This window comes from Saimiri boliviensis, chromosome 13, assembly GCF_048565385.1.
Source record: "Saimiri boliviensis isolate mSaiBol1 chromosome 13, mSaiBol1.pri, whole genome shotgun sequence".
NCBI lineage: Eukaryota > Metazoa > Chordata > Mammalia > Primates > Cebidae > Saimiri > Saimiri boliviensis.
This window is the reverse complement of record NC_133461.1, coordinates 42060875-42082517: the sequence shown is the minus strand read 5'-3', so window position 1 is coordinate 42082517 and position 21643 is coordinate 42060875. Positions and strand designations below refer to the sequence as shown.

General features: G+C 40.3%; 1 protein-coding gene and 1 pseudogene across 3 annotated transcripts in view; one reads left to right on the top strand and one right to left on the bottom strand.

Annotated features, from left to right (window-relative positions):
* ELP2 (elongator acetyltransferase complex subunit 2) overlaps positions 1-21643 on the top strand; it is a 46589-nt gene that overhangs the window by 21846 nt on the left and 3100 nt on the right. For 2 of the 3 annotated variants that reach the window (XM_074383572.1, XM_074383571.1), the window contains 10 exons: positions 2937-3086; positions 5286-5474; positions 7907-7976; positions 8840-8935; positions 9075-9132; positions 10043-10115; positions 14348-14540; positions 16889-17010; positions 19567-19700; positions 20382-20498. In XM_074383572.1, the coding sequence (XP_074239673.1) occupies positions 2937-3086; positions 5286-5474; positions 7907-7976; positions 8840-8935; positions 9075-9132; positions 10043-10115; positions 14348-14540; positions 16889-17010; positions 19567-19700; positions 20382-20498 (1202 nt within the window). The remainder of the gene's footprint in view (positions 1-2936; positions 3087-5285; positions 5475-7906; positions 7977-8839; positions 8936-9074; positions 9133-10042; positions 10116-14347; positions 14541-16888; positions 17011-19566; positions 19701-20381; positions 20499-21643) is intronic. The other variant, XM_003924719.4, reaches the window with a different exon arrangement.
* Positions 11294-12277, bottom strand: LOC104650859 (heterogeneous nuclear ribonucleoprotein D-like pseudogene; annotated as a pseudogene).

Below are 21643 nucleotides of genomic sequence, written 5' to 3'. Positions count from 1 at the left end.
GATCTACCCTCCTTAGCCTCCCAAACTGTTTGGATTACAGGCATGAGCCACCATGCCCGGCTGGTTCTGGTTTTCTACAGCTACTCAGAGGCTGAGGTGGGAAGATCACTTAGGCCTGGGAAGGAGAGTTAGGCTGCAGTGAGCTGTGATCGTGTCACTGCACAAAGATCTTTGTTTTAACACCATCAGTTTCTATTGTATTCGTTCTGTTTCTTAATAACCATCTAAAGATTTGCATCCTGCTGGTGTGAGTCCCATGACGCTTCCCTTTGTTTTTCTTCTTAGTTTCATTGCATCAATGTTTTATTTATTCACCTTATTAATAACCATTTAAAAATTTCCACCTTTCTGGGATGAGTCCTTGACTCTCCCTTTTACCTTCCCTGTTTTTTTGTTAACCTAATGTTTTTATTAGCATCCGTAATACTCATGAGGAGAAGCTGAGATGGCAAGTTTGATAAGGCTTTTTGAACTGTTTATAGATCCTGCAGTACCATCACATGGGGTACCCATGTAGAAGGGACCCCCTTAACCATAGCATTTACCAGGACCTGGGTAACAGGCATATTCAGCAAGTGAATATCCCTGTCATCACAAAGCCAGTCTCACAGGGTGTACATACAAAGCATTTTGGTGCCCTGTCTGGTGTGTTTCACTTGGTATTTATAGATTACATTAGGCAGTCCCCATTTTTTGGGATAAACAGACCTTATAGTGGTTTTTATCCAGTCTACCTGGCTGGCTGTTCCCTCAGGAATAATCTGTGTGTCTGGATTATATATCCCCATCCACGATTGTTCACTTGTGAGCTGTGGATCCTGCATCAACCCAAACATACTCTTCCACTCTGTAGCATTTAAAACAAAATATACTGCCCCTAATTTAATCACTCTTATCGTCAATTTTAGCAAAGGTTCCTAAAGAAGCTGATGATACCAGTCTGTAAGATGTAACAGTTCCTTCACACTATAGCCTTTGGTTTCAGTACTTACTAGGTGTTGCCCTTCTCCCACATTGACTACCTTCTTAGAAACCACAGAGCTTAGCAATACTTTCTATTGTCCCTGCATAATTCTCTCCTTTGTGGGTGACTTTGAGGCTGGTAGCCTGAGTTCACACCCACATTTGAGCTGGGCCCAGCCTCCAGTCCTTACTCAGCACCCTCATGTACTTTCATTTTAGCCACTATAGGTAACAGTAACCAAGGGATTGAATATTGGATTGAATATTTCACTTTTTTCTTATTAGTTTGCATTTCCTTATGTATCCAATGAACCAACTCTTGGAGTTGGATCTATCTCTAAATTCCACTGGTAACTGTAAACCTTTAGTCGCTGATCTCAACACAGCTGCAGCTTCATACCATTGGTGAGCATGTGATCAAGGATTCCTCATTCCCCACCCTTTTATCCTTTCTATTCCCAAACCACATGTTTCTGTGAGTCAGGGCCTTTCCAGCAAACCCTACTTCACTAACATCAAGAAGGTAGGGAAAACTCTCTCTCTTATACAACAATAATCATCAACTTCTGTAAGTAAATGTGTGGGGATTTCTTTGCCCCACATACCAAGCAGCAGACACCAGCTGGGTGTCTTCTAATTCAGTTTCAACATTCTCTACCCAGAGATAGTGTCAGATACCAGAGGTTCAGGGCTTAGCCCCCAAGACTGTCCCCTACTCCACCAGTCACAAGCCTAGGCCTCAGGAACTTCTGACTGGCCAGCTTCAAGTTGGGGTTCCCTCAACCCCTCTTTAGGTTCAGTTAATTTGGGGCAGCTCACAGTACTCAGGGAAACACTTAACATTTGTTGGTTTATTGGCTTGAAAGTGACTTGTTTTTTAAATAGACTTTTTTTTTAAATAGAGCAGTTTTAGGTTAACAGCAAAATTGATCTGAAGGAATAGAGTTTCCACAACCCTCTACCCCCACACATCAACTTATAGCCTCCCCACTGTCAGCATCCCACAGCAGAGGGGTACATCGTTACAGTCAAAGGTGATTTTTTAAAAAGCCAAACGCTGCCCTTTAGGACTGTTACTGTGGAAAACTGTGTTGTTAGTCCCACGGTGCTGTCCGTTGCGCAGACCTTTTTGTAAACTCCCATTAGTGCTAACTTTAGAATTAGTTTTTGTTCACAGAGGCAGGAACATTTTTTGTCACAGCCTTGTTTTTTTTTTTTTGACCAGAAATAATATAGTTTAGTCACTGACTTATCCATCAGACTAGGTTTTGAACGACCTATTAGCTATATATATACATTTAATTTTCCTCTAAAGGTTAAGTTTTATTCCACTTGAGGTTGTTCAAAAAGATGCTCTGTGGACCAGGCACGTGACGTTTTCTCTATTTTGTTGTCATTGTTTGTTTATATGGTTGTTGCAGGCTTCTTAGTAGGTGAAGCCGCTAGGTTTGATTCATTTTTTTCTGTTCTCTACACTTGTAACTCCTTTTACTTATAAAGCCATCAGGCCCACATCCACTGACTCATTTTACACAATATTTTTACATTTTATGCAATTTTTGTTTAGCTTAATAAATACATAGAACCTAGTATATACCAGAATTATCTTATGTACTTTACAAATGTAACTCATTTAATCCTCATAATGACCCTAGAAGGTAGGTAATATTATAATAACTGTTTTCTTCTATAATTGAGACACAGGTTAAGTAGTGTCTGGCTGCTCAGTAAATGATGAATGGGGGGAAATTTCCCACAGTTACTGCTTTAAAGGATACAACACATATTTGAATGCCTAAGCTCTTATATGATTGATTGGAAAGTGCATCCTGTTATTCTGTGATCCGATCTTGTATTCTTAGCTTTTCACCTTGCCAGAGGGCTTTAGTCTTCTCTGTTATCAGACATGAGTGCTTTACTTTGGTGGCAGTCTTTGATTATTTTGATATATGTCAAGAGCACTTTCATTGCAGAGAGAGTGGACTCCAGAGATTGTCATTTCAGGACACTTTGATGGTGTCCAAGACCTAGTCTGGGATCCAGAAGGAGAATTTATTATCACTGTTGGTACTGATCAGACAACTAGACTTTTTGCTCCATGGAAGAGAAAAGACCAATCACAGGTAAAAATGTCTTCTTCTTTTATCTATTTATTTAGTTTTGAGACAGAGTTTCACTCGCGTCACCCAGACTGGAGTGCAGTGGCGCAATCTTGGTGCACTGCAGCGTCCTCCTCCAGGTTCAAGCAATTCTCCTGTCTCAGCCTCTGGAATAGCTGGGATTAGACACGCCCACTACCACACCCATCTACTTACTGTATTTTTAGTAGAGATGGGGTTTCACTGTGCTGGCCAGACTGGTCTTAAAATGCTGACCTTAGGTCATCCACCTGCCTTAGCCTCTCAAAGTGTTGGGATTACAGGCATGAGCCACTGTACCCGGCCTCTTTCTTTGCTAATCTATTTGAAAGAAAACATCCATGAACGCATGAAAATTAGGGCAACTATGTTAGCTAGCCATTAGGAAAATGCAAATTAGAACCATGATGCACTGGGCGTGGTGGCTTACGCCTGTAATCTCAGCACTTTGGGAGGCTGAAGCAGGTGGATCACAAGGTCAGGAGTTCAAACCAGCCTGGCCAAGATGGTGAAACCGCATCTCTACTAAAAATACAAAAATTAGCCAGTGTGGTGGCAGGCACTTGTAATCCCAGCTACTTGGGAGGCTGAGGCAGAGAATTGCTTGAACCCGGGAGGTGGAGTTTGCAGTGAGTTGAGATCGTGCCATTGCATTCCAGCCTGGGCGACAGAGCAACACTCTGTCTCGAGAAAAAAAAAAAAAGAACCATCATGCAATACCTCCACACACCCTCTTGAATAGCTAAAGCAGGCGTCCCCAAACTTTTTAAACAGGGGGCCAGTTCACTGTCCCTCAGACCGTTGGAGGGCCGCCACATACTGTGCTTCTCTCACTGACCACCAATGAAAGAGGTGCCCCTTCCTGAAGTGCAGTGGAGGGCTGGATAAATGGCCTCAGGGGGCCGCAGTTTGGGGACACCTGAGCTAAAGTAAAAAATATATTAACAAGTGCTGGTAAGGATGCAGAGCAACTGGAACTTTCGTACGGTTGGACATTTTATTTTTTGTTTTTTGTAGAGACAGGATCTTGCTGTGTTGCGCAGGCTGGCCTCGAACTCCTGGCCTCAAGTGATCCTCCTGCCTCAGCCGCTCAAGTAACTAAGACTACAGGTGTGAGCCACCAGGCCCAGCTAATTTTTAGATTTTTCTGTAGAGACAGGGTAATGCTGTGTTGCCCAGTTTTGTTATGTCTCATAATTTTAGGTATAATTTATTAGGAAGAATTATCAAGTGTATAATAAAAGCCTAAAGTTATATAGTATTAGATGATAGTAGTTCAGGGCAGTTCTTTTTTTTTTTTGAGATAGTCTTGCTCTGTCACCAGGCTGGAGTGCAGTGGCATAATCTTGGCTCACTGCAACCTCTACCTCCCGGATTCAAGGAATTCTCTGCCTCAGGCTCCCCGGTAGTTAGGATTTAGGCAAGCACCATCACTCCCAGCTGATTTTTGTGTTTTTAGTAGAGATGTGGTTTCACCATCTTGGCCAGGCTGGTCTTAAATTCCTGACCTCGTGATCCACCTGCCTCCACCTCCCAAAGCGCTGGGATTACAGGTGTGAGCCACCATGCCCAGCCTAGGGCATTTCTTGTTTAAGGAAATTTTCACTATGTTAGGCACCTAGAATAGAACAAAATGTAAAAGGTGGATTCTGTTTTCAAGGATATTACCATCTAGCTGAAGGGTAGGGGTATAGGTAGGGGGCAGTGGAACTAATGTACCTGTAATTATTAGATTAGACCAGTTAATTGCTAACTGCTGGCCTTGAGCTCAAACAGTTGTAAAACTTCACTACTGGTAAACTTTGAACTGCTATGTGGTAGAGAAAATCAGGATCCTCTGCTTCAGTTTCTGATAGAAATTCATGGAACTAACTATGAGTCATTCTGTAAGAGCTAATGAAGTTTGCCGCTAACATTGCTTCAGTAACACATGATTCAATGAATAGAGTTGAGAATATTGGGAACAACACCTGTAGTTAACGGAAAAACAAGTCAAATGATTTTGAGTGATTTTCTGTGGCTCTAGCTGATTGTTACCAATACTGCCCAAGTGTGGTTTATTCATGGATGAATTTGCCCCCATGGTTATATTTCCATTGTATAGTAAATAGTTTTTATCTAATAATTTGCTGGTTGAAAATTCAGGTTTTGAACAATCATTTTTGCTTATCCTGTCTTACCCAGGTGACTTGGCATGAAATTGCAAGGCCTCAGATACATGGGTATGAGCTGAAATGTTTGACAATGATTAATCGGTTTCAGTTTGTATCTGGAGCAGATGAAAAAGTTCTTCGGGTTTTTTCTGCACCTCGAAATTTTGTGGAAAATTTTTGTGCCATTACAGGACAATCACTGAATCATGTGCTTTGTAATGTGAGTATTTCTCTAAATATTTTACCTAAATCTAGTCACTTCATTTTAAATTTAAAATTTTTTTGCTCAGGCTTTAAATGGAATATATGGGTAGAAAGAAAGTCATATTGTTTCTTTTTTTGAGATGGAGTTTTGCTCTTGTTGTCCAGGCTGGAGTGCAATGGCATGATCTTGGCTCACTGCAACCTCCGCCTCCTGGGTTCAAGTGATTCCCCTGCCTTAGCCTCGTAACTGGGATTACAGGCATGCACCACCATGCCCAGCTAATTTTTGTATTTTTTAGTAGAGACGGGGTTTCTCTGTGTTGGGCAGGCTGGTCTCAAACTCCTGACCTCAGGTGACCCACCCACCTCAGTCTCCCAAAGTGCCCATATTACAGGCATGAGCCACTGTGCCTGTCCAAAAGTTTTATTGTTTCTTAATGGTCTGACAAGCTTTTTGGTGCACTGCGAGGTGTAATGATTTAAATACTAAAACCAGAAATTTTGTGTAGCAAATGAGCTAAAAATACTGTAAAGCTGCATTAGTGTTCAATTGAGACATGAATACTATGTTTTGTCACTGCACTAGGTACCTAGAATAAAACAAAAGATGGATGCTGTTTTCAAGGGAATTAACATCTACCTGTAGGGTAAGGGTAGAGGGTAGTGGGCAGTGGAACTAATGTACCTGCACTTATTAGATGAGACCAGTTACTTGCTTAATCTTGTACTAAAGTAAATTTCATAGAAAGAAGAGATCATTGTATTGGAATAACAAGAACATGTTTAATGGGACTTCATTTGGGTTTTGTTAAGAGTAACTTTTTTTAATGTTTATACTCCTTTCTAAAAAAGATTTGAGCTACTTATAAAAATACATGGATTATAAAAATTATGAATTAATTTTGAAAGGAAAATTAAGAAGTTACACAGAAGTCCATATCATTTGGTCCTTCACTTAGAGTTGAGTCACAAATTTGGTTCTGAGTTCTAAAAGGGTAAGTACCCTTTTGATAGGCAAAAAGAAGGAGAGAGAGAACAAAGGGGAGGCCAGAGCTGTTGTGGTACCTGTTGAAATGAAGACTGGATAGAAGTGGAGAGAATGGGGAAAGTCCATGGTGAAGGATCTTGGGAGGCAGGCACAGTCCAACTGTGGGGTGCTGTTGGAGGCTTCTACACAAAGAGTGATGAAAAGCATTTTGAAAGAGAGTTATCTGGAAGCCAAGAGACTCTGAAGGCAGTGAAAGTAGCACCAGTCTGGGTAAGACTGGAGAAGAAAGTGAAATTAATTGGAAATGAAGTACTCAACTGAATTTCCTGGAATGTATACTCAGCACCTCATTCTACAGGCTTTCTTGATTATGTGAAGAGGTTTTAAGATTCTGTTGTGCTTGTTTCTAATAATAATGGACAATAGGAACAAGATCAAAAGTGAAGTCTTGATTGTGGTTCTTACGTAGAGCTAAGCATATGGAGGTGGAGGGGCAGTTAGTTTCAAGATCTCTTCAGTTCTAGGAATTGAAATGGAGTTTTAGGATTCCAAGAGAGGCTTAGTCGCAGTTATACACTTAGTTCTGTGTCCTAAGATACAGGGATCTTGTAGAGTGGCGAGCTGCATGCTCCCATTTGGGTTTTGCTCCCATACTAAGTTTTGGGATCTGTGTGTAGGAATGCCTCTTATTGTTCCTTTCTGTGTTCGTTTTTCTTGGTTTCTGAGATAAAGCATACTGTTTCTTGTGTTCCTGGTAGCCATTTTTGATGGTTTTAAATTCTTACTATTCGTGTTTGTGTCTGGTTTCAGCTTCTGTATTAAAGTCTCAGTTGTACAGAACACTCAGCTCTGAGCTTGTGCCAGTTTTGATGATTTGGTTATATATAGTTTCACATGTAATAATTTGATTGATTAAATTGCAAAATATAAGCAGATATTGCCTTTTCAAATGGCACTCATACAAAGTTTCAAAATACTCAGTTATTTAGATACGTTTAATGAAAATACTATGACTAATACTGTAACTATTCCCTTCTGGGAAGCATCTGTGTTTATATGAGCATCATCAGGGGATGTGTCTGTGAGATTATCTTGGAAGTAGAGCTCTGGGCCTTCCATTTTCAGTCCACTGCATTTCCTGTCAGACCCAGAAACACATTGAAATGTTATAGTTCGATGAGATCCCTTTATGAATGAGAGGATGCCTGATTTTATGGATTGGGTGAGGGTTGGAGGCCTGATAGGGCCTCTCTGTTGGAGAGCGATTGCTTAGTGTTTCGTTGTTGGTTCACGAAGTGAAAGTACAGGTAGACATCCACACAAGACGGTCTTTAAACTGTTTCTCGGCATTTATGAGCATGACTTTTTTGTAGTGCTTGAAGTAACAGTAACTTTTAGTTTTAAAATTATTATGTAAAACTTTAACATTTAAAACTTAGATATTATATTTTCTATTCTAGCAAGATAGTGATCTTCCAGAGGGAGCTACGGTCCCTGCGTTGGGATTATCAAATAAAGCTGTCTTTCAGGGTAAGGCTTTTGTCTTAAAATTATTAAACCCGTAGTGGTGCTTAAATTCTAGTCAACACTTGTATAATGTCTACCTAATGTTTGTTACAGCTGATTTTTTTTTTTAATCGCAATGCATGTATCTATCTTCTCCATCACCAATTTTGTGATAAGTACTCTTTGTACACACTCAAAGTAGGTGCAGTTTTCACAAAGCATGTTTTTTTTTTTTTTTTTTTGTTTTGTTTTGTTTTGTTTTGTTTTTTGAGACAGAGTTTTGCTCTGTTGCACAGGCTGGAATGCACAGGGTATGATCTCAGCTCACTGCAACCTCTGCCTCCTGGGTTCAAGCAATTCTCCTGCCTCAGCCTCCCAAGTAGCTGGGACTACAGGCATGCACCACCATGTCCGGCTAATTTTTGTGTTTTTAGTATAGATGGGGTTTTACCATGTTGGCCAGGCTGGTGTGGAACTCCTGACCTCAGGTGATCCACCTTGTAATGGTGGAGCCTTGGCTTCCCAAAGTGCTGAGATTACAGGCATGAGCCACCACATCCTGCCACAAAGCATGTTTTCTGGAGTGTTAGAACTATAGAAAAGAATGTAGGTAACCTGAAGAATTTGTTGTGTAGTTTAAAAAGTTTGGAAACTGTTAGATCAAGGAAAATGGAAGGAACCTTTATGGAGTTGATTAATGCTGCCAGGAGCACGTTTGGAAAATACCAGAGTAATGGAAATATTCTTGCCTTTGGAATCACATGGACACAGCTGTGAATCACACCACTTTGAAGTACCACTGCTTTCTATCTGGTGGCCTTAATATTGAGACAAGTGAAGGAGACCTAAAATAGTGACTGTATTCATGATGTGTTTCTTCAAACCAGGAGATATAGCTTCTCAGCCTTCTGATGAAGAGGAGCTGTTAACTAGTACTGGTTTTGAGTATCAGCAGGTGGCCTTTCAACCTTCCATACTCACTGGTAAGAAGTGACAAAGAGAATTTAATAAATCACTAGAACACGCAGTATGTTATATATTGCTGCTGACCTAAAAAAGTACTATAGAATTCACTTTTGTATTTGGACGAACATAGTAAAAAATAGCTTCAATTTATTCTAGAGCCTCCCACTGAGGATCATCTTCTGCAGAAAACTTTGTGGCCTGAAGTTCAAAAACTGTAAGTTAAACTGTATTTAGCTCTTTGGTCTGATTCTGTCATAACTTGGGAATTTTTCTCCCCACCCCAGCATTTGCTTTCTCCTTTGTCTTCCTTCTACCTACCTTTTTCCTCTTTTGCTGTACATCTCTTAGTGGCACTTCATAAGGAATGAGAATTAAGCCTCAGGTTTATTTTTATATTACTGTTTATGTTCATTAGTTCTGTTTATTCATCTTATTTTTAAAGTAGAGAAGAACAACGATATGTATTTTTCCTTTATTAAAAAGACTTGGCTGGGTACAGTGGCTCACACCTGTAATCCCAGCACTTTGGGAGGCCATGGCAGGAGGATCATTTGAGGCCAGAAGTTTGAGACCAGTCTAGACAACATAGCGAGACCCCATCTCTGCAAAATATTTTTAAAAATTAGCCAGGCATGATGATGCATGCTTGTAGTCCCAGCTACTTGAGAGGCTGAGGATGAAGTATTACTTCTGCCCAGGAATTTGAGGCTGCATTGAGCCATAATTGTACCGCTTCACCCCAGCCTGGGTGACAGAGTGAGACCTTGCCTCAAAAAAAAGACTTAATATTTGTGGTTATGACTGGTCTTTTTTTGTCTTTGATGGTTCCCAGTGAAAACATTTCCATGGTTTATTGTTTAGATACTGGCTAGTTGGGGCAGGAGGTGAAAACTTGTATGTTAATTGTTTAAATGAGTTATATTACTTATAGGAAGCTGGCATTTTTCTCCTGTCTCCCTGTCTTTCTCACAATTGTTTGCCTAGACAAACATATAATGTTCCTTAAAAGAATTGTGTGTTAGCTAGAGAGATTGATATTATTCTTTTCACTTTTAAAAATTGTGTGGCATGAGAATAGGTTCATTTACTAATACAGAGTATATTTTTTTCTTTTTAAATTTTAGATATGGGCATGGTTATGAAATATTTTGTGTTACTTGTAACAGTTCAAAGACTCTGCTTGCCTCGGCTTGTAAGGTAAGGAATTTTACTTTTGACTCTGCTTAGTCACAGGTTATTTAGGTCATCAGGTTCCTGCAAATTTGGTAATGATTTAGGCAGAACTCTATGTGAAAGGCCATTAGTGCTTGCTTTTTTTGAATCTTTCTCAATGTCTCTTTCCCTTCTGTCTCTTTGAAAGCTTATGGTTGCTTTTTTTTTTTTTTTTTTTTTTGAGATGGAGTCTCACTCTGCTGCCAGGCTGGGTACAGTGGCACGATCTCAGCTCACTGCAATATCTGCTTCTCGGGTTCAAGTGATTCCCCTACCTCAGCCTCCTGAGTAGCTGGGACTGCAGGTGCACACTACCACGCCTGTCTAATATTTTTTGTATTTTAGTGGAGACAGGGTTCTACCATTTTGGCCAGGCTGGTCTTGAACTCCTGACCTCATGATCCACACGCCTCAGTCTCCCAAAGTACTGGGATTATAGGCATGAGCCATTGCACCCAGCCATGGTTGCATTTTAAGTCTGTTTCAGCTGCACATTTTGAGCTTATCCGTGTCTCCCTGCTAAAAGTGATTTAATCACATGTCTCAGAGTGACACCTGCAATACCATCTACTCAGGAGGCTGAGACATGAGAATTGCACGGTGAGACTCTGTATAAAAAAAAGGATACCTCAAAATGATGCCCAAAAGTGGGAAAAATTTTGAATAAATCAGAATCCTAGAGACACAGGGAACACAGGGAGGTGAGAAGAAGAAACCTGGAGTGTCCGTCAGACTTTTTTTTTTTTTAGGACACTCTTGGCACTGACCTAAGGCATATGACTTTTGCATTTACCTAGAAGGATGATCTTGAATTCATCATTCAGTATTTGTCCATATCCTATGGAATGATATAGTAATTATGGAAGATTGTCTGAAGGGTCTGAAACCCGTACATTCCTCTTACATTTTCTGAAATTTATTTACTTGTTTTTTTTTTTTTTTTTCAATTACATAAGGAAGCATTTATTTGAAGTTTAACATGAAATCATACAAATAAAATATGTATAAACAAACCCACATTGAATCATAACACAAATAGCAAAGGACAAAGTAAAAACAAAGAAAACTAATTGGCAGCTATATACAGTTGGACACAATTGTGTCTTGTACACTAGAAAGTCTTTTTACAAAATAATCATCTTAGATCAACAGAAGACCAATCTTCAGTGTCGTCCTGCAAGATGGGTTACTTTAACAACTCCTCCTGTTTTCTCCAATATTCTCCTTATGTATGGCTGGTAATTGTTTTGGTGATTGCCACCCCCTCGAGATGCCTTGCCATAAGTGCTCTGTTGGCCACTATAGTCTGCATATCCCTGTCCATATCCATAGTTCCCATAGTTATACCCAGTATAATCATATCCGCCATAGCCACTATAGTTTTGATCACCACCATAGGCACTATTGTAATTTCCGTATCCTTGATCATAATAGTTATTAAATCCTTGGTTCCAGTTTTGGCTCTGACCTCGGCCACGACCCCTTGTACCACCTCGTCCACCAGCTGCAGCACCTCTTCCACCTTTTTGTTGTTGCTGTTGCTGCCTATATACCTCTTTGGGTTGTGCAACTTTGATTTCACACTTCCCAGAACCAATTTGATGGTATCTGCTCTCTAACATTTTTTTTACTGGCTCTTCATCGGTATATGTGATAAAACAAAATCCTCTTCTTTCATTTGTTTTTGTAGCCATGGGAAGTTCAATGTTTTCAATCTCTCCAAAGGCTCCAAAATATTCTTTAATTTGTTCTTCAGAAGTATCCGGGCTCAATCCACCCACAAAGACCTTTTTGGGAGGTTCTTTCCCTTTTAAAGCTTTGGCCCTTTTGGGATCTATCAATTTGCCATCCAGTTTGTGTTCTTTCAGCTCCAAAACCTTATCAACACTAGCAGCATCTTTGAAAAGCACAAATCCAAATCCTCTTCATCTCCCAGTGACTGGATCTGTTTTAATTGTGCAGTCTACAACTTCCCCAAATTGAGACAAATATTCAGTCAGATCTTTTTTGCTTGTATCCCAGCTCAAGCCTCCAATAAACATTTTACCGTCATCCTGCTGATTCTTGCTCACATTTATCTTGGATCCCTCTGTGAATTCCCCTGTGTTGCTGTACTCGTTCATATCCTCCATAGTGGCGGAGCTGTCAGCAGGGGGTTGCTGGCGCGCAGTCCGGGTTGCGGCAGCAGCGGTGGCGGAGCGTTGTATCTATTTACTTGTTTTAAATATGATGATAAGAGCTGCCCACCTGCATTGGCTCATGTCCCTGCTTTTACTGTGGATTTATGCCACTGATCTGCATTAAGAGGCATCATCAGAAATACTACTGTGCTTCCTCTGCATCTACCCCCATCCCACTTGTTTATTCTTTGAAGTGGTACTGAGAAGACTTCCTTCTCTTATAGGAAATAAGAACCTTTGGGAAAAATGGAGTTTAGTAGTTCAAATGCCTGGGCTTCTACTGAGCAGATAATTTGTTTCTAGTTTAGGGCACTGTCAATCCTGTAATTGATTTTTTTTTTTTTTTTTTGCCTTTTCAAGTTGACTCACAGCAAGATGTGCATCCTCTAAACATTTTTTAACAGCTTTATTTAGGGTCATTAGCATACTATAAATTATATGCTTAATGGGAACAATTTGATAAGTTTTGACATGTTCATGCCTGTAAAATCATCACTACAATCAAGATAGTGAATATATCCATCAACCCCCAACCTTTTCTATGCTCTTTGGCAGTTCCTCTTTTCTACCTCTCCCTTCTCCCTCCTGCCTCCATCCCTAGGAAACGACTAATCTGCTTTTTGTCATGATGGAGTAGTTACTATTATTCTGTGCTGTTATGTTCATGTATACCCATTGTTTAGTCCTGCTTTTAAGCGAGGATGACTGGTTTTTGACTTTCTGCTTCTGAGTCATTTCACTTAAAAGAATGGCTTCTAGTTCCATTTTGCTGCAGAAGACATGATTTCATTATTTTTTATGGCTGAGTAATAATTCATGGGGGAAGGTGTATATGTATACACACCACATTTTAAAAATCTAGTTATCCATTGATGGACACTGAAAAGTTCTTTGTATACCCTGGATACAACTTTATCAGATGTGCTTGTGTAGATATTTTTTTCTCAGTGGCTTTTCATTCTCCTAACGGTGTCTTTCAAATAACAGAAGTTTTATGTTTTGGTGAAGTTCAGATTATTAGTTTTCTTTTTTTTTTTTAATTAGGCTGTGTATCTAATCTAATCTTTCTTGTATCTAATCTTTGTCTAACTCAAGGTCACAAGGATTTTTCTGCTGTGTTTTGTTCTAGGAGTTTTATGGATTTTTAACTTTTGCCTTTAGACCTATGATATTTTCAGATTAATTCTTGTATTTGTCACGGTGTATAGATGAACACTGATTTTCTTTTATTGTGGATAACAGTTTCAGCGTCATTTTCTGAAAAGACTGTCCCCTTCGTCACTGTGTTTTGTCCTTTTGTCCCAAGTCAGTTGTTATATGTGTGGGTCTGTTCCCTAGACTTTATTCTGTTCTATTACTCTTTTTTGATATGATACCAGTACCATACTCTCTTAGTAACCATAGTGTTTTAATAATACATCTTGAAATTAGGAAGTATAGAGTTATTTTGACTGTAGTAGATTGCCCTTTACTTTGCACTTTAGAATGAGCTTGACAGTTTCTACAAAAATACTGCAGGAATTTTAATGGAGATTGCATTAATTCTGTAGATAATTTGGGGAGAATTTTTACAATATTGAGTATTTTGACATATGAATGCAATATACCTATCATTCATTCGGGTCCCTCATTTCTTTGGGGAATGACCTTTTTTAAAGTGAACCCTTTATTTTGGAATACCGTTTATTTTTTTCCCCTCCATGTCACAGTTTTTCATTTCATTTTTTCCCCTTCCATGTCACAGTTCTGGTCTTGGAAGAATTTTTTTAGATCTGAGAGCTACAGTGAAAAGAAAAAAAAAAAAAAGGAAACATGATTATATTAGTTCCTGATTATTTATTTTTTTCTAATTCCAGTCTTCCCTAATTTTTCCCAGAGATTAGAAGTGGTTGTAGTATGTTGTCTCCTAGGGATTTTTTTTTTTTAAATTCAAACAGATAAATAAAATATATTGATAGAAGCAATATTGTTTTAAAAATGTTTTCTCTTCAGTTTATTTTTACTTATTAGCTTCATTGTTTCATCTCTCTCCTGTAGGCAGCTAAGAAAGAGCATGCAGCTATCATTCTTTGGAACACTACATCGTGGAATCAGGTGCAGAATTTAGTTTTCCACAGTTTGACAGTCACGCAGATGGCCTTCTCACCTAATGACAAGTTCTTACTAGCTGTTTCCAGAGATCGAACCTGGTCATTGTGGAAAAAGCAGGATACAGTCTCACCTGAGTTCGGTAAAGCAGTTTCTGATTGGAAAGGTTATTAGTGAAATAGTTATGTCCATTTTATGTACATTAAGCAGCTCTCGGTTAAGCGAAAGTTAACAGGGTGAAGGTTCGAGCCTCATGTCTTTGAAGCCTTCCAAAGTTCTTGGATAACTGAAGAAGACTTGACCTTCCCTGTAATATTTAAATGAAGATGATCTCTGTTTGGGTTGATCTACTTGTGATTATGTAATCAAGATGGCATGTGTTCAGATATTTCAGTTCAAGAAACATAAACATCTGTATGTAGGAAGTTAAGTTTTGCAAATGGTGATAGAATGCTACCACAAAACCTAATGGATGATATATTCTGAGCTAGGATTTTATAGGACAGGAATAATGAAGACACAACTAAGAAAGCCATGATTGAGTGGTTTCTTTCTTCTCTCTGAACTATTTTATGAATATAGTAATATTTTAAATTATGAAATATAAAGGAAAACGTTGTCCTTAGCTTCTTCCTGCCCTCTTCTGTCACTTCCTTCATTGAGAAGGGCATATTGGGCATCCATCTAGACAACATGACTCCTGAGCAAGTTGTTAGCCCACCTACCCACATTCTACTCTGAACCTGGCATAAACTGAAAAAAACAAAAACAAAAACAAAAACAAAACCTTTGTGTAGTTGGGGCAGTGGCCTATTTCTATTTCCCATTTCTTTTGGTGGATAAGTTCTAGAGAGTGTTTAAAGTATATTTGTGTTGTTTAATCCTGTTTTTAATTTTTCCGTTGATAACACTTGCATACAACTTGATTTTGTGGTATTTCTAGCCTTTGTTTCTTGTGTTTTAGAGAACACCCAGGGACTGTAAAGTATATTCAGCAGTATGTTTTAGAACTGACTGTTTTCTTTTGCATCACTAATGTTTTCCTAACATGCTGCATTTACTGTTTAAAAAGCTAAAGTCTGCCAGGCGTGGTGGATCACCTGAGGTCAAGTGTTCAAGACCAGCCCGGCCAACATTGTGAAATTCCATCTCTACTAAAAATAAAAAAAACTAGCTGGGCATGGTGGCACGCACCTGTAACTCCTCCTACTCAGGAGGCTGAGGCAGAATTGTTTTCAACCCTTGAGGCGGAGGTTTCAGTGAGCTGAGATGATGCCATTGCACTCCAGCCTGGGTGACAGCAGGACTCCATCTCAAAAAAATAAAAAGTAAATTAAAGTTGGATAGGTGCAATAGCTCACACCTGTAATCCCACCACTTTGGGAGGCAGAGGCAGGTGAATCTTTTGAAGGCAGGTTTGAGATCAGCCTGGCCAATATGGTAAAACCCCATCTCTACTAAAATAATGCAAAAATTAGCCAGGCATGGTGGTGTATGCCTGTAATCCTGACTACTCGGGAGGCTGAGACAGGAGGATTGCATGAACCTGAAAGACAGAGGTTGCAGTGAGCTGAGATCCCCCTACTGCACTCCAGCTTGGACATTAGAGTGAGACTTTGTTCCCTCCCTCCAAAAAATTATATTGATAACATGTATTAATTTGTTATATCTTTATGGATTATGGATACACCCTTATTCTCTCCTCATAAACAGTTAACTTGTTTTTTGTTTTTTGTTTTCCTTTGAGACAGTTTTGCTCTTGTTGCCACAGCTGAAGACCAGTGGCACAATCTTGGTTCACTGCAACACCCGCCTCCCAGGTTCAATCGATTCTCCTGCCTCAACCTCCTGAGTAGCTGAGATTACGGGCACCTGCTACCACGCCTGGCTAATTTTTTGTATTTTTAGTAGAGACAGGGTTTCATCATGTTGGCCAGGCTGGTGTCAAACTCCTGACCTCAGGTGATCTACCGTGTTTGCCTTCCAAAGTGCAGGGATTACAGGCATGAACCACCATGCCTGGCCAACAGTTATGTGTTTGAGGTTTAATCCATATAAGGGCTAGAAGTTGCCTTACGCTTAAATCTTACAAGGAAAATATTAAGATTTCTTTTTTTAAACATTATTTAAGTGGTACATTCTTCTTTTTTCTATAGCCTAATATGCAAATCTGCCTACTTTGAGCAAGGCTAAATAGCTTCAGGCTTCTTCTGTAGGTTTAAGTTGAACTTCATTTGAGTGTTTGGAAGATGTTTGTCATCAGTCACTAGAGAGTGACCAGTGAGTACAAAAGCATCCCCTACTAGAAAAATAACTGTATGTCCATAGCCTTCTGGTGAAGGTTAGTTGCGGTTTCAGTCTATTGCAAAAGTCAGCGCATATAAGTTGAATATTAAGTCACATGGTGTATATGGCACTTAAACATCACTTCTAACAGGTAAAAACCCAGCTCTCTCTGCTTTGTGAATAGTGTATACATATTTCTTTCAGAGCCAGTGTTTACTCTTTTTGCCTTCACCAACAAAATTACTTCTGTGCACAGTAGAATTATTTGGTCTTGTGACTGGAGTCCTGATAGCAAGTATTTCTTCACTGGGAGTCGAGACAAAAAGGTAATTATTTTAAAACTTACTATTTTTTCAAATGTAAAATAATATTTTTATAGGTATATTTGAATAAAAAATGCATAATCTTACCTTTCTGTTATAGCTTTTAAAAATCAGCTTATGTATTCCTTTCTGTTTTTCATATATGTATATATAAAAAAAGACTTGCTAAATTCTATAAATAAATTTCTCTGAATTGTCAAAAATATGAAGAGAAGACCTTTCAGACATATGACGTTCCTCAAATGGTCACAGTGGAAGAACAGTAATAAATGAAATTAATCAAGACCAAGAAACCAAGAGGGCAGCAAGGGAGGTAGTGGAATAAGGGAAAAATTATCCCTAGTTTTCATACTTTTATGAATTTAACATTTGTCTATAATGAATGATTGTTACCTTTTTATTTGGTTCCAGAAGTGGCTGGAGTATGACTGACCCAAGTAAAAAAATCAGAAACAAAGTAGCTAGAAATCTGTTTGTTTGTTTTTTGAGACAGGGTCCCGGGTGCAGTGGTATAGTCATGGCTCACTGCAGCCTGGACCTCCTGGGCCCAAGCGATTCTCCCACCTCAGCCTCAACCTCCCAAGTAGCTGGGACTACAGGTGCTCACCACCATGCCCTGCTAATGTTTTAATTGTATAGAGATGGGTCTTGCCATGTTGCCCAGGCTGGTCCCCAACTCCTGGGCTCAAGCAGTCCTCCCACTTTGGCTTCCCAAAGTGTTGGAATTACAGGCATGAGTTTCTACACCCAGCCTCGGAATATGTTCTCCAACATGACCTTCACCCTTTTTCTCTGGGAAATGTCCACTTCACTTCTGGTCTTTCCTTTGTTTTCATACTCTTTAAAATATCCTTTTGTTCCTACAGACAGGAGATGGTGAGGCAGTTGAGTGTTGCCTTTCCTCTCCTTTCCTTTTTTGTCACAGACATGGTACAGATCACTGCAGTGGAGGGCTAGCACAGGCAGGATGTCACTCAGGCTAAACACCTACATGTCAGCCTGCATGGCAGACTTTACGTCTCAGACCCTCCCTTCTGTTCCTTTACCTATTCTTTCTTTCTTGGCATTGGTATGCCTGTTCTGTGCTCAATGCTGAGGAAGCAGGACTGTTTCTGTCCTCCACAGTCATGCTATTAGTGTGTTTTCATGCTGCTATAAAGAACTGCCAGAGACTGGGTAATTTATAAAGGAAGGAGGTTTAATTGACTCACGGTTCCTCAGGGCTGGGGAGGCCTCAGGAAACTTTCAATCATGGCAGAAGGTGAAGCAAACACATCCTTCTTCATGTGGCAGCCGGAGAAAGAAGTGCTGAGCAAAAGAGGGAAAGCCTCTTATAAAACCATTAGGTTTCATGAGAACTCGCTCACTATCATGAGAACAGCATGGAGGTAACCACCCCCATGATTCGTTTACCTCTCACTGGGTCCCTCCCACAACACCTCGGGATTTGGGGAACTATAATTCAAGATGAGATTTGGGTGGGGACACAGCCAAACCATAACACATGCCTATAGAACATGGTGCAGCTGCTACTCTCAAGGGTAGGTCAGGGCTCCAACAGACAAAGCAGCGTTCGCTGGACATTGTCTGAAACGTACTTCTGCTTGCTCAGACAAAGCCTTCTGCTCAGAATCTTGCTTTGGGTCTGTATTTAGCTACTGTTGTCCACATCACTTCTCTCTCCATTTCTTTTCTTTTTTAAAACTGAGTTTTCCTCTTGTTGCCCAGACTGGAGTGCAGTGGTGTGATCTCGGCTCACTTTAACTCTCACCTCCTAGGTTAAAGCGATTGTCCTGCCTCAGCCTCCTGAGTAGGTGGGATTATAGGCACCCATTACCACACCTGGCTAATTTTTTGTATTTTTAGTAGAGACGGGGTTTCATCATGTTGACCAGGCTGGTTTTGAACTCCTGGCCTCAAGCAATCCACTCGTCTCGGCCTCCCAGAATGCTAGGATTATATAAGTGAGCCACCATGCCTGGCCCACTCTTCATTTCTTTGTGACTGTCCACACATCCTTGAGGCATGAGGTTCCAGGGAAGCCTCATTTCTTATGAGGGGTATCATCCAGGTCAGGTTTTCCTCATAGCTGAGTAGATTCTCTGAGCAATGGGCAGTATAGAAGAAGAGCTAGAAAGCTGATTAGTTCTCAGGTATTTTGTGGTAGCCTCTTGGGGAGGTGCTTGAGCCTACTGATGGGGCACCACTGGATCAGAACCAATTTGTGAGTATAGAAGTCATGTTAGACACCCACTCTGATCTGTGGTCAGGAACACTTTGTGTTTGGACCAACACACTTACGTAGGTGAACTCTCAGAGATGCATGCCTGCTGCACTGTGCCTTCTTTGTGATGCTTGAAATGTTTTGAAGTCCTGGCACATTAGACACAAATGTAAATGATGCATTTTTTAAAATTCTGCCTGTGTCATTTTACAAAACAAACAAACAAACAAACAAAATACCTGAATAAATACTTTATCTTTGCCAATGAAACTGTAATACATTGCTAGAAACCTCGCAAAGAGAAGGTTTTACAGTGTGTGATCTGTCTGTATTAGGTGGTTGTCTGGGGTGAATGCGACTCCACTGATGACTGTATTGAGCACAGCATTGGCCCCTGCTCCTCAGTCCTGGACGTGGGTGGGGCTGTGACAGCCGTCAGCATCTGCCAGGTGCTCCACCCTTCCCAACGGTCAGTCTCTGTGTGGTGCTTAGTTTTAAGAGGACCACTTGGTGTCTTAATATGTAGCCCTCATGTCATTTCATTTGTGGATTCTCCTGGCTTCTGAGTTACTGGCTTTTTCTCCTGCCTCAGCCTCCCAAGTACGTGGGATTACAGGCATGCGCCACCATGCGTGGCTAATTTTTTTGTATTTTTAGAGATGAGGTTTCACCATGTTGGCCAGGCTGGTCTTGAACTCCTGAACCACTTGCCTCGGCCTCCCAAAGTGCTAGGATTACAGGCATGAGCCACTGTGCCCAGCCTGAGTTGCTGTCTTTTTCAAAATGCTTATGTTTCTCATATTAATTTTTAAATTGATAGAACCTAATGATTCAGAATGTAAAATACAGGTTAGGAATGTGGCTCAAAGATTCATACTTCACAAAATCCAGGACTGTAGTACTTTTTCTTTAACAAGCCTCTTCAGTGGAACAAGGGTCCCTGCAGCCAGCTGGGGAAACATTGGCTCGTGGGCTTTGCCAGCAGAGGACACAGTTAAATCTGTGTGCAGCGTGTCCTGAGCTGATGCCTACAAACAGTCTTTTGTAAGGCAGAGACAGTTGGGACACTGTGAAGAGCTAATTTAGAGCAATGATGGAGATACTAGAACTTCATGCTAAATTAATCACTGTTGTCCCCTTCCCTTAAAAGCAGATATGTGGTTGCAGTAGGATTGGAGTGTGGAAAGATTTGCTTATACACCTGGAAGAAGACTAATCAAGTTCCAGAAATAAATGACTGGATCCGCTGTGTAGAAACAAGTCAAAGGTACTTCTTTCCTATTTTTGTTTCCATCAGATTAGCTAGAAATTGTGGGATCTTTTGTGGCAAATTTTATGCCACATTTTCGTGGAGAGGGCCGTGTATCTTAATTCATGGTGTCTACCACTTTGTTTTGTGGTAATCTGAAATTACCGTATATTATTATATTGCACTTGATTTTTAAAAGTTTGCTTGACCAGATTTCTTGCTTGTATAATATTGTTTTTATAAACAACCATTTGAAATGAAAGTGATTTTCATAATGGTGTGTTTTAGAATTTGACTATAGTAGATTCTTAATTTGATTCAAAATGTTTGTGATTTTAAAAAATATTCTGGATTGCGCTTTGGTAGTAATATCCTTATGATTGAACCCTTTACCTCAGATCCTGTAGTGGAGCTTTCAGGCATAGCAAGACTCATGCCCGGGGCCTGATGCCTTTGCCACCTGAGCTGGCATAGAGCACCTGCCGTTTACAACCTCCTCCCATCCTACCCACCTAGACAGCAGGGAATCACTTTTAATCTACCCTTTTTTATGTTTTATTCTTTTTTGTGTGTGTGTATGTCACCTAGGCTGGAGTGCAGTGGCAAGATCTTAGCTCACTGCAACCTTCGCCTCTGGGGCTCAATCAGTCTTCCCACCTCAGCCTCCCAAATAGCTGGGACTATAGACACGCACCACCATGCCTGGCTTATTTTTTTTGTATTTTTAGTAGAGATGAGGTTTCACTGTGTTGGGCAAGCTGGTCTCCATCTCCTGGAGTCAAGCAGTCCTCCTCTCTTGGCCTCCCAAAATGCTAGAATTACAGGCATGGCCTACCATGCCTGTCACATTTTATTCTTTAAAAATGTCTAAATCTGGCTGGGTGTGTTGGCTCATGCCTATAATCCTAGCACTTTGGGACGCCAAGACAGGATTGCTTGAGCCCAAGAGTTTGAGACCAGCCTGTGCAACATGGTGAGACCCCCAGTTTCTACAAGCAGTAAAAGAAATTAGCCAGGTTCGATGGTGCATGACTGTGGTCCCAGCTACTTGGGAGGCTAAAGTGGGAGGATCACTTGAGCCCAGGGGGTGCAGACTACAGCAAGCCATGATCACATCACTGCACTTCAGCCTGGGTGCTTGAGACCCTGTCTCAAAAAAAAAA